The sequence below is a fragment of the Chiroxiphia lanceolata genome, chromosome 12 (genome assembly GCF_009829145.1).
Source record: "Chiroxiphia lanceolata isolate bChiLan1 chromosome 12, bChiLan1.pri, whole genome shotgun sequence".
Lineage (NCBI taxonomy): Eukaryota > Metazoa > Chordata > Aves > Passeriformes > Pipridae > Chiroxiphia > Chiroxiphia lanceolata.
This window is the reverse complement of record NC_045648.1, coordinates 8,807,542-8,824,908: the sequence shown is the minus strand read 5'-3', so window position 1 is coordinate 8,824,908 and position 17,367 is coordinate 8,807,542. Positions and strand designations below refer to the sequence as shown.

The following is a 17,367-nucleotide window of genomic DNA, read 5'->3' as shown; positions in this document are numbered from 1 at the left end:
AAAGAAGTATATTAATGTCTACATTACTATCCAAATTGGCATTTGGCCAGGTAGGTTTTCTGCAGTTCACCATTTCACAACATGGGCACTTTTAGTTATAAACTACTGCTGTTTTCTCCCCCAACACACATTTTTCCTATTTATCTCTGCACATAGTTACATTTTACAAATGAATATAGTGTTTCCCTTCCTCCTAATATCACAAAGCTTTCAAGACAGAGGCAAAATAGAAATTTTTAAAGAGAATTTTAAAAAGAGGAAATCTGGTCAGTTCTAGAGTGAAGAGCAGGAAAGAACATAGTTCATATTAGGCTATGGCCCAGAAGTACTGGCCGTAGTGGAAGGAAGAAAAACAGAGTAAAGGATGACAAATGATGCCTGTTAAATCCTCCTCTCCCCCTCAAAATTCCAGTAATTGAATGAGCTAAGTTTAAACTAACATTTGTACCTTTATTTCAAATTAACACACAAATCACTATAATAAAAAAGAAAAAAAGAAAATTGCTGTGAAAGCCTAACCAAATAGAAGAATAATTTTTAGTGCAGTTTCTCCTGCTACTACATCCACGTAAGAAACATCCTTATGTTTTATGTTCCTTATTATGAATATTAAAGTGGACTTTTGGATGGAAAGAGTAATTTCCTGAAATAATTGGAAGGTGCCAGATCTTATTTTTATCAATACTGTCTGTTCAATGCTCTACACAAAATGATCTACAATTCTTAGATGAGCTTTGACAGAAGGACATCCAATTTGGAAGGGTGGGATACTTGGCAACAACTTCCTTAGTCTCAGGGTAGAAAAGAACTCAATAAATCAAGGAGCCTTTACAACCCTCTCTACAAAACTGCACCAATATGGAGGAATTATGACAACCTTATCTTTCAAGACTGTCATATCATTCCAGACCTATCAATAATTCAGATCCAAATTATATTCAAGTAGATTCTGTCATCCTCATTCTTGGTTAATGCAGATACAAATCAGAACCACTTCTTTTTCTAAAAGACAACTTTCTGCCTGTGTTCCTTTACAGACAGTTGTTTCTGCATTATCAGATTGATTTTTAGCACAAATTTCAAAGACAGGATAAAGGACTAATTGTACTGGGTTTATGCACAGTGGGCTTTAGAAGTGAACATCACATTACATGAATAATTAGCACAAGTTCAGGGGAGAGGGCAGAGGGTTTATCAGAGAATGCAGGCAGAGATACAGCAAAACCCAAAACCTTTCAGGGATATTGGTCAGGCTTAAGGTTGAAACCCCACTTAATACCTTAAACTACCAAACTGACTCCTGAGAGGGTGCTTTTCTTGCATCAGAAAGTGCTGCCTGCAATGCATGCTAACTCCTGGTGTACTTATTAACCAGTCTGAGGCAAAGGTTACATGTGCATAAACCAGAATGCACAAAAATAGTTGAAACACTACCCCACCTCTTCCTACCACTCTGGTACTTGTACAGTTTGTTAAGCTTGATAAGATGCTCATACTCAAACTGAAACACTAACATTTTCCATAATATCAACAAACATTAAACCCCATGCTTTACCAGGAAAAGACAAGCTTTTTGCAGTAGGGAGCAATAAAAAAATACTATTTAGAAAATGTGTAATATGCAAGCTGAGGGACATTTCAGTTTTCAGGGAAGGAGGAGATTGATTGGCTCTTGATCAGCTACCTCAAGGTAAAAACTGTCCAGGTAACACCTCCAAAATTAATATTACACAAAATTAACTACTTCATTAAAAAAAAAAGGCTCTAAAAAGACACTTAAACATACACAGGTTTCTGTGAGAAATTAATATAAAGAACAAACAGCATGTTGGAGAAGACCTTTGTAAATTTGCCCTGGAGAACATGCTTCAAAAACAAGACCATTTCCTTGAAAGGTGCCACTTTCCCCAGTCTGTCATACAGTCAGCAACTCACTTAAATAAATTCATCAGATGTTGGGGAAGACTATACAGAGCTGGGACAAGGATTCAGTTCTGCACAAACAAACTGATCTAATGCTTAAGGCAGCAAGTTCACTTCTCAAGATTTCCCTTAAAGTATAGATGGTTCCATACAACATTTTGGATGCAAAATGCTCAGCAGAAGTCCACTCATTATTACTGTTGGCTTATCTTTTATTTTGCATGTTATTGAGGCTTGCAATTTATTGTGTAGTGGAATAGTTAAGACAACGTGTCTTGTTTAATTTATTATAAAGAGCAATTAAGATTCATGGAATAATGATAAAATAATCTGAACCTTATCTCAGTTTATCTGTACACTGGAAAAAAATCATACAGCTGGTTTCACTTCTTTGCTGATACAGAACACCATTTTTCTAGTTCTATGAGGAGAGTCAAAGCAAAGCTAACTAGAAGTTCAGAGAGAGGAGGAAAGTTAGGAAAGATCCCATAATCTGAGCAAAACCCATTCTAAACAACCTTATTAAAAGAGAAACATTTCAAGCCATACTATTTAAAGGGTGCTTTCCTGAGAAATGTGTTGGAAGTTGGTCTCAGAACTTTCAGACTGTTTGGATCCCATTATCCATTACTCCAGTTGTTCATTTGCTGCACACAAAAAGAAATGGCCATGTCATGACAAAAAGCTAAATTTCACTGGTCAAACGTACTGGGATCTTAAGAAAAGTGGCAGTATCCTGAAAAATAGTAATAATGATAATGAAGAAAGAATATCTTTGAGCTACTAGCTGGCACTGCATGCCTTGAGAAGGGTTGTTTGTCAGACACTGAGCTATGCAGCTCATTTCAGCTGCATGCCTTGGCTGATAAATAAGGCTCCCATGAGTCAAAGTTCTCAAAGTAATATTTCTATATGTAAGCAGAATTTTTTAATCAGGCACAGCAACACAAATCTTCCTAAAAGCATAGCCCGAACTGTCTAATCCAACAATCAATTCCAAATCAACAGTTAAAAATGACATTTTCACCTAGAAAGAGTTTCAAGAGACTGTATCAATAAATAATATTACTGTCAGGAAAGCATACATTAAGTTTTTCTAACAAATTTGCAATACAAAACAAAAATCAGAGGCAATACTTTGAGATTACCTCTAATTTAAATTTTTCCCTCTAGACTTTGAGGCAAGTGTACTAATTTAAAACCTCATCTTCCACATCAACATCACTTTTCATTTGTGAACCCACATGGAATTCCCCTTTTTGAAAGTTGAGAGGTTCCAGATTTATTTAATGATTGTAGGGATTTTCCCAAAGACATGCATGTGCTCATCAGGAGACATGAAACCAAGGGTGGGAAGGTGGGTGGGCACTGAGCCAGATCCTGCTGTTTAGCCCAATTTTGTGCCTTTGTATTATCTGGTCTCACAGTCAGAAAATCCAACCACAATGTTTCATGCCAACAGGAGAAGCTTTGTTCTGTAAAGTTAACAGAGTGGTTAAAAAAACATAAAGATATGTATACAGATAATGCCAATATAGTACTGTCATTGTACAACTGGCCTACGCCTGCACTTTTCGGTGATTGCTTGTGGGCAGCAGAGCTTAGTGTGCAAGCAACAATAACCCATTTTTCTCAAATTAGCCTCTGGAATAAAGAATGCAAAGATGTTCCTCAGACCTTAAGCTGACACTATGCACCATTCATCCATCTCATTCTACATTCTTAGCCTTCAATTAAAAGCATCTTTATTCCTCTGTGTTCATACAGCGTTTCCTGGGTTTACAATCACACACTTCCCACTGGTCCCAAAACCTGACACACTGAAAAAACCAATGCTAACAAAACACTCAGTTGGAGTCAGGAACGAAATTCAGCTTCATCATCAGATGTCAGCTGAGCGTGCAAGACCAATATAAGTCATTCACCTAAAAACTGGAAGGTAGGGCAGTCAAGATGAAGCAGCAGCAAATGGGTCACTGCTGATTCAATTCACCAGTATTTGTCTCCAGCAACCTCAATTATCCACCACAAACTGACTCCTAGAGATACAAGAAGTTTGCCTGTGGCTTGGTTTGGTTTGGATTTTAGCCCATACAAACCCAATTTTGTAGAGTTACACAAAAAAAGAACACTTAATTAACTTCAGACATTGAAGAGCCACTAGCATTCAAAAATTGTAAAACGATGCGCTTTTCCCAGATTCCAGAAAACACAAGGAATCCCTTATCTTGCCCACAGGTAAGTGCCTTCAATTTCTCTCAAGTTCAGTGGCAACTGAAGCTGTCTCCTAATCAACAGGGAAGCATTTCTGACCTTTTCAGGGGCTAGTTGACAAAAGAAAGCCTGTATGTGCACAAGCATGTTAGGTACAACACATTTGTACCTTATTTTATGACTCATTTCAACTGCTTCCAATGCAGCCTTGTAATTGATTTATATTTGTGAGGGAGGGCAGAAAAGAGTGTTAGTTATTCATTCTATTTATTATTAGCTTTAAGAAAAAAAAAGGCTATGTTATTTGCTCATTTCCTTTACTAGTGCTGCATAATTTTGAGACTGTTGGCCTTATAGCCAACAGAGAATGCAACTGCAGAACTAATTTCTCAATATTTTGCTTAAAAGCAGTTTTGAGACATGGTTTAAAAGTTACTATCATCACACTGACCTCTCCACCAGGAACATCATATTAAAAGGAAATAGGAAATTCAGACCTATGTTCCACTTAGGCTCCAAACAGCTAACTGCTTGGCACTATCCCTTCTACTAGTCTATCTCCACACGAGGAAACATCACAGGACCAAAAAAAATCCCCAGAAAACTGAAGAGAACCCATTTTCTTCATTCAATATGGAAACAGAAATATCCATTTGTTAAATAAGTGTCAGTTTTCCCCACAAAGGCAGCTGCTGGCAGATAACCCACTTTCATAGCTTGAAATGGTCTCCATCTATCTGTACCCACAGGTATCCACAATCCTGGACAGCATTGCTAATTTTTTTCTTTTTGTTCTTTTTACTTATGCTCACAAATAACGAACTAGTGTAAGTTTAGCCCAGCACTTAGAAACGCTCCAAGGTAGCAGAGTAACGTAGGGTAAAGGTTGAATTTTGGAGGGATTTTTTGGTTTTGAGGTTGTGATGGACTGGAGACTGATCCTGGCTTCAGAGCAAAGCCACTGAGGTTTACACAGTCCAGCTCACACTCTGTCAAGACCAGCCTGAACAAATCTAACAGCTACCAGCAACATGCACAGGTCAAACAGCCACAGCATAGCAACCATCAGCTCAGTCTCAAAAGGTGACATTTCTCCACCCAGTGAGAAAGGCAAGCCTTCTCGTGCACTTCATGCAGTTTAGTGCTAAAAAGCAGACAGAAACCTTCAGTTACTTCAGTATGCAGGATTTAACAACATGTTCCTCTAGAAATCCTTATGTTCAATGCCATGATTGTGCTGAGAACCAGGTCCTACAACCCTTGTACATCAGGGTAAACCAACATCTCCAGTTCAGGCAGTTGAATTTCAGGACTATCTACACTCAGGATAAGATGTACTGTTAGCCAAAGGCTCCTTGGCAGCTCATTTTTCTTCCCAAATAATACCAGTTGCAAAATGTTCTTGTTAGTGAAAAATTTCCTTTTTTTTTTTTTTCTTTTTAAACGAGCTTTGATCTTGCAGTCCTGACAGAAATAGGGAAATATTTAACAAAACTCCTTTTACTTCAGTGAAGAGGTAACAAAGCTCAGTAAACATTTTGAATAACTTTGAACATCAGAGCACCTGTTTTAAACAGTTGTTGGTATTTGTCCCTGGGACGCTCATCATCTGAATTAATCTCTGCTCATTGCATAGACAAGAGGAGATGATTCTGTGTGCTTCTATTTTTGAATAAAGTTACGTGCAATTTTTCTTTAAATTTTGACCATAGCAGGTAGAATAAGTTAAGTTTTAGATAACAGTATCTTTGAACAATCCTTTGGAAACACTGTAACAACATTACCAAAAAACTGGTGGTGGGAAATATCCTATTGAAGTCAGTGACAGAAAAATGTATCAGATGATGGTCCATGAGCAAAGGAAACCCTATTACTCCAGGACTATCATGACTCTGCCAAGCACTGCCTTTGGTCATGTCAGGAATTTAGTTGGTAACCTTTTATCAAAACCTTTAAGTATTCAATCTAAAGAACTCAGATTAGATCATGCACAGACATACAGTGCTAGTGAAAGAAGATTCTGTGGCAAAGAAAATTAAACTAGAAATTAACTATTTTGATTCATCAAGGTTAAAAAAAAAAACAAACCACTGAAGCCATTATTCACCTGGAAAGCTGTAACCACTTCATCACATCAGCATGGAGACAAACTAAACTGACACAACCTCAGAAGATTAGTTATTACTCTAGTCTAATCCAATTAAGTGTATTTCCTGATTTTACTCAAATGAATACAGTAAGACTTCTCCACCAACTCCTGCAAAGGAAACAGCAATAATCTGCTGATAATCTGCAACACAAGTAATAAAATCTCTCTATAACAAAAGGTTTGGTGTGAATTATTTATAACATTAAATTCTGGGAAATAGTTTAAAAAAAAACTATTTAAGCTTTCTAAACTATCTGCTACCCAATGATCAAAAGCCCCTGGAATTTCCTAACCATTTCACAATTCATGCCGTATTTACCAAGAAGGATAAGGAAAAATGGAAGCAAACCAATGCTCTCCTATGGACTGAAAGACAAATTCAGATATGCACATTTTGAGAAGGAAGGATTCAAACATTACAATAACATCCATCACTTATCAAAAGCTTAAAAAAAGTGCTAGTTTGTGTGGTGCACCATGAAAAACACATTAAGCTGTATTTTGTTAAATGAAACAAAAACTGCTCTTCTAAGCTATTTATTAATTACATTTTCCTCCCCTCCTTTCGGGATACAAAAGATGGACCAACAGGTTCTCCTCTTTGATACTTTACTCCAGAAGCACAGGGAGTGGGGCAGCCAGTGCCTTCTTTCATTTGACTGGGATTTTAAAAGATTTCACCAATCTTCTCCAAATTTTTAGGGAACATACAAATTGATTTGAATATAAATAGTATGCAGTCGACAAAGCAGTGCTGGATTTGTGCTTAAGCACTGTGCCCAAACCCTACGTGTGTATCCTGTTTTTAAGGACTGTACATTGTCTTAATGTAAAAGTGTTAGAAAGTTCAACCTTCCTATGTGGTATTCAGGAAAGGGGGGAGGACGAGGACAATCAAGGCATTCTGTGCAGATGTTATACTAACACAACCAGATATCAGGATAAGAGTCACATCTGAATAAAAAGCAGGAACTTAAAACCACATGGAACATGAGAGAAGAGAGTCCAATAAACCTCCTCATTCTGGTTCTGGTTTTGAAACAAACAGAACAGAAATAAACCAATCTGCCTAAAATAAAACACTTCAAAAAAAATGTCATCTGTAGCAATAAGACAGAAAACTCTTTTTGAGTAACACTGAGATACCAGATGGAAACTTGTTAATCAAGTAGAAAAAATGTATATATAAAAGCCCGAATTAATTACTGATTAATACTTGATATCAGAACAAGAATAACCAATGGTACAGTTACGACCTCTGAAGAAAAATCCATAAAACCTCATTTAAAGGGAATAAAATTGTATGTCAACATCTCTACTGGGCTGGCAGTTCACATTCAGAATGAATAATTAGTAAAATTATCATTTGAGAGTATACTTTATTCATAAGGAGAGATACTAAATTTCGTTAAATTAAGGCAAATAAGTTTCCTTTACAAAGACTGAAAAAATGGAGAACAGTTGAGACTGATTTTGCAAAGACAGGCCGATAATTGAAACCGAACAAAAAAACTTGATGATTTTATTTTTTCATCCACTGTTTACAAGATAGTTTTAAAGTCATTCATTATGTAAGGTTTAATTCCTAAATGTGTATGTGACAGAAAGATCCTCATTTCAACACCTTGAAAAAATACAGTCAAAATGTGCAGCCATATTGGCAAACCCCAGTCAGCTCACCATCATTTCTAAAATTTGACAGCAATCTGCCTTCTCCAAGTGTAGGGTTAATTGCCACCTTACTCGAGGCAACTTTCAAAATACACTGATAAATTAATAGTTGCTAAGTATCAGTGGTACTTCAGAGGCACAATTTAAAAGGAAAAAAAAAAAAAAGAGTCTCAGACTTCCAACATTTTAATGATTCCTTTCTGCTGCCAGGTGGAACGTCTGGTGGATTCAGAAGAGCAACAGCTTCCCACGGAACTTAGCACAGATGACTAAATGCTTTTGATGGCACAGTGAACCTCTATTTTAAGACTTCACTTTTAACTTCACATTACAGTTCACTACCATATGACTAGAGGCCAAACGTTAGGAATTTGCATTAAGAATGAAAGCACACACAAACTCCTGGAGCTATCAGCGAACTGCTGCTGCAGGAATGGTATAACATCACATTTTACCTCAATGGGCAGACTTGTATTTTTTCTGCAGAACATTTCACTTAATTGTGAGCCACTTGGACTTATTAAAAGGATTAAGAAATGATCAGTCCTATAAAGTTCACACTACTCCTTTGAGAATTCATCAGCAGAAAGACTAAGGTTTCAGCTCATACCTGTTACGAAGACAGTCATCTGTTAAGAGAATCGATTAACTTCCTATTTAAACTTACATTTTACAGTAACCAATTTCTTTACTGGGCACCTAAAATACTGTAAACATAGAATTGTTAAGGTTGGAAAAGACCACTAAGATCATTGAGTCCCACCATTAACCCAGCACCACCATGTTCAGCACTAAACCATATCCTCAAGTGCCACATCCACACACCTTTTGAACACTTCCAGGGGTGGTGATGCCACCATTTCCCTGGGCAGTCAATTGCAATGGCTTTCTGGCTCCTAAATATCTAACCAGTGATAACACAACTACTCTAACAGTACTCTCAAGGTAGCACTAAAATGTGGGATTAACAAACATCACAAAGTAAAAGTTGGCAAATTTCAACCCCTCAATTTCAGGAGGAAAGCAGAGCCTAGACCTTGTATAAGCCACAGAAATGACACATATAAAACTATAAACTTGTCCAGTCACACTTTCACAGAGGCCAGATCCTCTCCTAACAAGCTGTGCATGTGTTGGCATCACCTACTGGGTGAAGCTTCTTGAAGGACTCCAGGGAAGAAATCTCTTGTTTCTGGATCTACGTAGAACTTAAACACGTACTAAATGCCTATCAGCACAGAAGAAACACTTCCAGGTAGATATGAAAGCACTTTTTCAGAGGTGTAGAAGGTTTAAATAAAAAAATATCATCAACTAAACATCAAGTGAAACAGAGAGAAAGCACAGCAACTGAAGGACAAACATTAACCAGGCTTGACTTAGACACAGCACTTTTCCTCCCTTAAACCTTATTTATATCATCCATATGTAGCAGTGGCATTTAATAACTTCTTCTGCATACAGCATATCAAAATTACTTCTTTACATAAAACCATATTATTTATACTCAAGGAAAAAAAAATAAATTTGAAAGTCCTGGAAAATGAGCCCAGAATCTGGTTTGCTCACCAAGCAGACAGAACACATGCTACAAAAGGGTAACTTCCCCCTACACCTTTCTCCCCCCTGCTCTTAGCCTGACTTGGGCAGAGCAATGTCAAAAGGTGCTTGGACTCCACGACTAACCAATCCCCGGATTCCTGCAAAGCCAATTATCTAAATTAGTAACAACTCCTGTCACTATTTCTGAAGCTGGCACGTATCCCTAAGATAGACATTAAATACGCATTTCACGCAAGCCAAGTTCGTCCACGCAACGCCAGAGCCAAGCACTGAAAAAGTTCATCGTTCTTTTCTCTTGGCCCACTGCAACAATTTAAGCTTTTTAAAGCTCTCTCTCTCAGGACATGTTCTGCGAGGTCATACTTTAAGAACCACTTATGCAACAGCAAAAGGAGCTCATGGTTTCTGTGGACAGAAGAAGCAGGAGGCCCAGAGAGGGCAATCAGTTGTAGCTCAGAGCCAGAGGCAGCAGCTCTACTCAGGATTTTCTAGAAGCCAAGGGCTCACTGTTTCCACTGGCCAGGCTGCCTTGCCAGGGCCTTCTCACTGCTGCTCTATCCCTCTGGACGCCACATACTTTGGCATCTCCTGGCAGAATCCCCAGCTCCACTTCCAACTGTCAACGCTTTTTCCTTCCACCCAGCTACCCTACCCATTGGATAACAGCTGTCTGGTTGCCAAAAGAGAAAGACATCTGTATCACACCTGAAACACCAAACACATCGCAGAACACCAGCAGTTTCTTGGTAAGCACTAGCCCAGGTTACTGCCAAATTCATTCAGAGCTTTGGCTCACCTGGGTTACCTCTAACCTTGAACAGTGGCGAGCAAGTCTTGAACAAAAGGGTTTGGGCAGTCTGCAAGCTCAAACTGCAACCAGTGCAATATGTCCTACTCAAGATGGAGATCTTCCATGGTGAAGCAATGGCTAACACATAACGGAGATGAATAATTCCCTAAATCTAGAAAACATCCAAGGATGAAGGTTTGTCCATCATTTTAGCAAATGAAGCCATCCAGCAAATCGCATTGTAGCTGTGGTGAGGATGGAACATGTGGTGTGAGGCCATCGAAGTAACTCAAACCACCTACGAACCCTTCCCCTCCTCTCAGCAGGTTAACTGTGCAGACATCAGACTTATTAGGATTAAAGGGAGATACAGAAATACCTTGTCCCCAACATCCATTTACCTTGTCCTGAGGGCCTGCCAGGCTGCATCAATGTCTGCATACAGGTTTTTCTCGGAGGGCTTGCCGGTGCTCACCCCGTAGCCGGAGTAGTCATAGGAGAAGACGTTGCAGTTGATGCGGGAGCCAAGGCCGATGTAGAAGCTGCACATCTGGCCCAGGTCCACAGCATTGCCGTGCGAGAAGAGCAGCGTGTACCGGCCGGTGGGGGCACAGCGCACGAACATGCAGCCCAGCCTGTTATCCCGGGCCGTGCGGGAGAAGAACACTTCCACGGCATCCAGTTCCCGCTGGGAATACTGCCAGTCCGCCCGCTCGCTCAGGTGCAGACTGCAGGTGCCCGAGCCCGTGGGGGTGCCCGCCCCGGCCGCCGCCCCGGCCTCCTGCTGCTGCTCGGGCTGCAGCACAGTGTAGGTGGGCTCCGGGGGCAGGAAGGCCAGCTTGGCAGCGATGCGGCTGGGGCACGGCGGGCAGCAGAACAGCCAGCACAGCTCGCCCAGAGAGAAACCGTTCATTCTGGGGCCTTGTTCTGGCATCAGAGACGCCGCGGAGGAGAGCTAAACCTATCCTGGAAAAGAAGTCACACGCACACGGAACCGGCCCCAGAGCCCTCCTCCAAACGCAACCTGCCGCCTTCCCTGCGAGGACACCGGCTGCCCTCCCAGAACGCAAACAATGGCAACCTTGGAGGAACTACAGTTCGGCAGCAGCAGTGCAGCTCTTCAAAGCCTCAAAACTGCTTATACAAACCAAAAAAACCCCAAACAACCCACAACCAACCTCACGAAACACAGATGGACTACAACCAGCCCTCAAAGCCCCCCGCAACTAACGCTACAGCAAGCGCAACTCTCTAGACCCCCCTCACGGAACATGAGCCACACGTACACATTTACAAAATGAATGCCCCGACCCCACGGCTCAGCGCGGCGCTCCAGCACCGGGGCCGGCCCCCCGCAGGGAACATGCAGGAACCCGGGAAGCACCTTCCGCACCCCCCGCACACCGCGCGGCTCCACCCGCTCCGCCCCGGCCCCCGGGACGCCCCGCACGGCAGCGAGGGGCCCCCGCAGCGCCACCGCCCCCGGCCCGGCCCCGGCAGGAAGGAGGAGGAGAAGGAGGCTGAGGAAGATGCGGAGGGTCGGAGGGAAGGGGAAGGCGAGGCGGAGGCTCAGCCGCGCGCGGCCGCGGGCAGGGCCATGCCGGCTGCGGCGCGCAGGCAGGAGCGGGCAGCGGCCATGTCCCGGCTCCCCCTCCGCGCCGCCGCAGCGCTTCCGGGTTACGGGCGCGGAGCGGCGCCGCCGCAGGTGCCGGGGCGGGCGCGGGGCAGCGCCCGGCCGTGCCCGCAGTGCCGCCCCCTGGGCGGGGCGCCGGGAGGTGCGGGAGGTGCGGGCGGCGGGTCCCGCAGCGCCGGCCGGGACGCGGGAGGAGCCGCCGGGCCCTTTAAGGGACCCCCCCCCCCCTTTCTCCGCCGGCCGCCCACCCTCGCGCGTGCGCGGCGGGGCCGGGGGCGAGGGGCGGGAGGCGCCGGGGCCATTTCGAGCCGCCCGAGGGGGCTCTGAGTGGACGCACCGGGGCCGCCCCTGAGCTGCCGCACCCTGAGGAGTCCCGGGCGCTGCTCCTCGGCCGTCGGCCCGGGTCACCCTGAGCGGTCACACCTGAGGCAGTGTCAGCCCTCAGAGCGGGCCATGGTGTGCCCCGTGTGAGGAGCAACCCCAGGGCCTTGAGCAGCGCTCCTAGAGAATTGTCCGTGTTGTGCAGAAATGCCAGTGGAGCTGCCCCTCCGCAGTGCCCAGGGCTCCGCTCCCTGGGTCCCAGGCTCAAAAGCTGTAAAGGATGTGTTAGATTTAGGTGAAACTAGCCAGTGGTTTCAAGAGGTACCGCGGAAAACTAAAAGTGGTGCAATGGCAGAAGCCTCATTTCTTTAGAAAATCAGGGTAATAACCCGTATCCCAAATAATTCATTGAATAAATTAGCTAATCACTTTGGACATATGGCAGACCCCATGGATCAGTGGTCATGGTATTGTGTCTGCATTCACCAATGCTAAGGGCAGAACACAAAAGATTGTGGGTAAATGACACATTTATGTGTCACATTCTGTTGGTAACATAGCTTATAACAGTAGCCTTAAATCAAGCACTCTGTGCTTGATGAAAAAAAAACAAACCCAACACTTAAAGTAGCCCAAGTGAAAATATGAGGAAGATTACACCTGTGCAACTCCTCTTACTGTGAAATTCATGTACATCCAAGCAGTGTCCTGACTAGAAGCGTGGCATTCATGGTGCTCTCTTAGTATGTGTCCATTACCCGACTTGCTACCTACGAGGAACAAAGTTTCAAAAAATCAAGAACTGAGGTCATTTCATTAGTGACAAGCCTGAGATGAACTTCTCTTGCAGTGCTAATATTTGCCAACTCCAGGAAAAGTCCGTTCAAAACCTACAAAAGGGTTGGTCATGTGTGATATTCCTTTGCCTTTGGAACATCAAAAATGAGACCAGCCTCCATCCACATCAATCTTTAGTTTTGCTAACAATGGGAATTTTAGAAATGCTAAATTCAGCCAGCAGTAATTGTGTCTACATTGACTGTTAAGGGAGAAAATGAAAGGGAGAAATGTGTATCTCCAATCAGCTTGAATGTGTGGCCTCTGGCATGGACAGACTGTTCTCTGGAGGACAGAGAATACCCAGTTAATTACATGTGTTCCAGGCATGTCCTGCTGGGAGGGTGAGAGGGTGAGAGATCAGGCAGGGTAATGAAACATGTCCCACCTACTGATGCTGGGTGCCTTCAGGTGGCAGAGACAGCCAACACACCCCACGTACAGGCTGTTCGAACACCTTATGAAATGAGGAAAGGGACTCCTACTCCACAGAATGCGAGAGAAAAATCTGGATAAAGAAAATACAGAATAGATAAATGAGGAACCCTGTGAAATTTCTTGGGTATCACAAATGCCCTCGAGCTCCACCTAAGCTGTTACAAGAGGCACCATAAATAATCCGCGGGAAGACTGATACAACCCTGAGAAAACCCTTAATATACCCTGAGAAGTGATTTGGCTGATGAGATCTCAGAAGAGCCTGTCTAGTGCTGCCGCTATGCGTCCCTTTCACTGCACACACACTGAAACCAAGATAAGAGCTGGAATTTGGGCATGTAGCACCAACTGAAACTAACATTTCTCAGAACCCTTTCGAAGGCTGTATGACTCGCCCAGAGCAAGACAGCAGAAGCTGTTATATCATAAGTAGATTGCTACTCCGAAGAATAGACAACTAAAAGGACAATGTTTCCCATGCTCCACCCTGGTCCTTCCTTAGCTCATGTTTGTAGTAGTGAGATTAAAGTGTCCTCTTTGAATCAAAGGGGAAGTGTTACGAATTTGCTCCTTGAGTGAACTAGGCTATGCAAACCTCATTAGTTCTCATTAGTTATTAAAGTTATTTCTTCATTGTTCACATCATGCACTCTCTAGGGTTTACATTAATCTCAGTCCATCACTCATACAGTAAAATAATTGCTGCACAGTGGGTGCCTCCTCAAGAAAGATAACATTTGTCAAAGTCTTGAAGAGCAAAATGAAGAAAGGAGCAAGAGGAAGTGGCTGGAATGGTTATCATGCTGGATGTGAAGGATGGAGAAGTAAGAAAAAGGAGTTCCCAAATTACTGCCATCATGCCAAGATGAAAACAGTGTCCACGAGTTTGATGCTCAGGAAAGTTGTAGCTCAAGGAAGTAATGCAATCAGGACTCAAAATTAGCATTTAGTGTGTATCTTGTATCCTGAGTTTTCAAAAGAAGCCTGTAATGCACAAGTGCTTAAGAGAGTGAAAATTAGGAGAATTTTTATCTATCTATTTGTGTGCTGTTCAGTGGCAGCTACATCGCTAACCTTCCAGGACCCACGGTTGTACTGCAGCTTGCAGGGCTGCAGGGGTGGCTGTGGAAAGTTGGACACAGACCAACACATCTCTCACATGCACCCTGTCCCTGGTGCTGCCCAGAGCTTGGTTTGCTCTCCTGACATTTCAGACAAGTCTCAGAGCTGTCCTAATTCCAGTAGCCCACCAAACAACCATGCTAGCTACATCCACCACCATAGAGAGCTTTGGTTCCTCATAGCATGCTTCCTCCTTCCTTCATCTTCCTCTTTTGATAAAGATCTTACTCTTTCCCATGAATGAGGATGTTTCCAGGATGTGCAAATCTTCTGATATCATTATGTTCAGGTACTCAGCTATGGTGGGCACAGAAGGACAACAGATGGGGAACGTGCCAATATTTCTCTGCTCAACATCTGAAATTGCTACTTGAAGAATGGTTGTTTGGGATTTTTCCTCTATGTGTTCCCCTGATACCACTGCTTCAATCCAGCAGTCCCTCTCATCTCAAATGTCTTTTCCCCTAACTCCTTACTTCCCTCTGCTCTTGCTTCTCCTTTTCCTTTTGCAGCCAGCAGGCATTTGCACAGTTTTCACTTGACCAAATACTGTGAAAATGCTCAAGAAAAACAAGTTTTTCTGCTTGTTCTGTTACCACAGAACTCATCTTTTTAATGATCTGTAAAGACATCCCTACTGCTCTGCCTTGTAGCTAATATGACACTAAGCCTCCATGAAGTACCCTGCTTCTTCACTAAATGTTAATATATGGTCTGTGAGGGAAGAATATGCAAGCATTTGATAATAAACAAAATGTCCAGCCCACTTAGAGAAGGGATGTATCCCACAGGAAACCATGTTATCTGTAATGTTTTTACTATCCTTTAGTTAACTAGCCTTTAGTTAATTGTTGATGGACCTAGAAAGATGCTTCAGGTGAGCAGGGAAGATCTTCAAATAGCTACCAAAAAGGCAAATATAACAAATGGAGCACACAGCGGTTGGTTATGTCTTGGTTATTTCCATGTCCTGTAGCCTCACCATGACTGTTGCAAGGGTAGAGAACTTTGCACTCCACTTCCTTTTCCTGAACACTAGATAGACAAAAGAATAGGCGAGAAGACAGTGAAACTGAAGCCAAAGAAGACACCTGGCAGCAGCTCTGTGAAAATTATATGTGTTAAACATCAACCATGTCTGACTTCCTGCTGCTGCTGGCCAACTGTGTGACTGTTACAGCTGGATAAACAGTCCACATCTAATACCTGCACACCTGCAACCATCATCCGATTGCAGGACTGGTTACAGATGCCAAACTCAGACTAGGAAGTTCCTCAGAGCATTTTTGCTCATTTCCTGGATAAACAGTGCATGAAAAGTGCAACTATTATTTCTTACTGCTGATGTAAGTTAGTAACTGTGGATCCCAGGCCTATTTTAGAAAATGTTAAAGCAGTACCAACACTGACAGGCAATGTCTCCACTAGCTGTAGCATAAGGCAATAGATCTCACTGGAATCTACCAAACTCAGGTGCAGGGGAAATAATGAAGCTCTATTAATGAGCATACTTGGCTCTGTTCTCATCAGCCGTGTCATTGTCAAGTTCTTTGCAGTTTCTGAGCAAAATGTGCTTGAAGGAAGAATTTGAAAGAGAAAAATTAATTTGCTTTGGGGAGGGAAGAAGACCCTCCCCAACACAAGAGAACCAGATGTAGTGGGAATTGGTGTGTCTGGAAAAAAATGCACGGCAACAGATCGTGGCATCAAGAACTTACTGGAGACATACATTCCTCTGGTGCTTGAGAGAAGATCAGAGAGTCAAAGAGTAATTCAGGTTGGAAAAGATCCTTAATATCACAGAGTCAAACCATTAACCCAGCACTGCCAAGTTAATCTCTAACCATATCCCTAAGTCCCACATCTACACGTCTTCTAAATACCTCCAGGCATGGTAACTCAACCACTTCCCTGGACAGCCTGTTCCAGTGCTTCACAACTCTTTCAGTGAAGAAATTAGGTTTCCTAATATCCAATCTGAACCCGCCCTGACACAACTTGAGGCCATTTCCTCTTGTCCTATTGCTTGTTGCCTGGGAGAAGAGGCCGACCCCCACCTACCAACAACCTTCTTTCAAGTAGTTGCAGAGAACAATAAGGTATCTCCTGAGACTGCTCTTCTCCAGGCCCTGGTCTCTGTATAGTCAAGACTTGAAGATATAACACCTAAATTAGTTACCCAGGGTAAGCAAGCTAAATATAACCTTCAGTAGATGGCCCACACTTACGTTTTTTTCTGTTGGGTGTATCCTTCCCTACATTGTGCCAGTGGAAAGAACTTTCGTTACTTATTTCTCTTTCTGCAGCCAAGCAAGATCGTAGCCATTTCCTGCCACTTAAACCCATGTAGCATTAAACTTACGGGTCTATATGGACAAAAGTGCATCAATTATTTTACCAAAATGAATAAAAGAAGGAAAAATAGAAAACCGATGGAGCTTGAATGATCAATTTCTTCTGAAGTATGAGCCTAAGACAAATGACACTATTCAGGGTTTAAAACAGCTTTCTCTAAGGTTTGCAGGGCTTTAATCAAGACCCAACTATCCTCAGATTTGCTGTGAATACAGAATGAGAAGAATGTGGAAAGGAAAACAAAGATGTACAAACATCAAAACTTATGGGAGGGATAGCGGGGGGGGAGGGAAGTGGCAGCTATGTGATATACAATGAGGGTTTAGAGTCTTGATTTGCAGTGACTGCATT

At 42.6% G+C, this 17,367-nt stretch overlaps 1 protein-coding gene across 1 annotated transcript in view; it reads right to left on the bottom strand.

The window, feature by feature from the left end:
* The window catches only part of ABHD17C (abhydrolase domain containing 17C, depalmitoylase), a 28,926-nt gene extending 17,184 nt beyond the window's left edge, over positions 1–11,742 (bottom strand). Inside the window, exon 1 of the mRNA XM_032700235.1 lies at positions 10,712–11,742. Coding sequence (XP_032556126.1) covers positions 10,712–11,244 — 533 coding nt within the window. The 5' untranslated portion in view covers positions 11,245–11,742. The remainder of the gene's footprint in view (positions 1–10,711) is intronic.
* Positions 11,743–17,367: the final 5,625 nt, after the last annotated feature.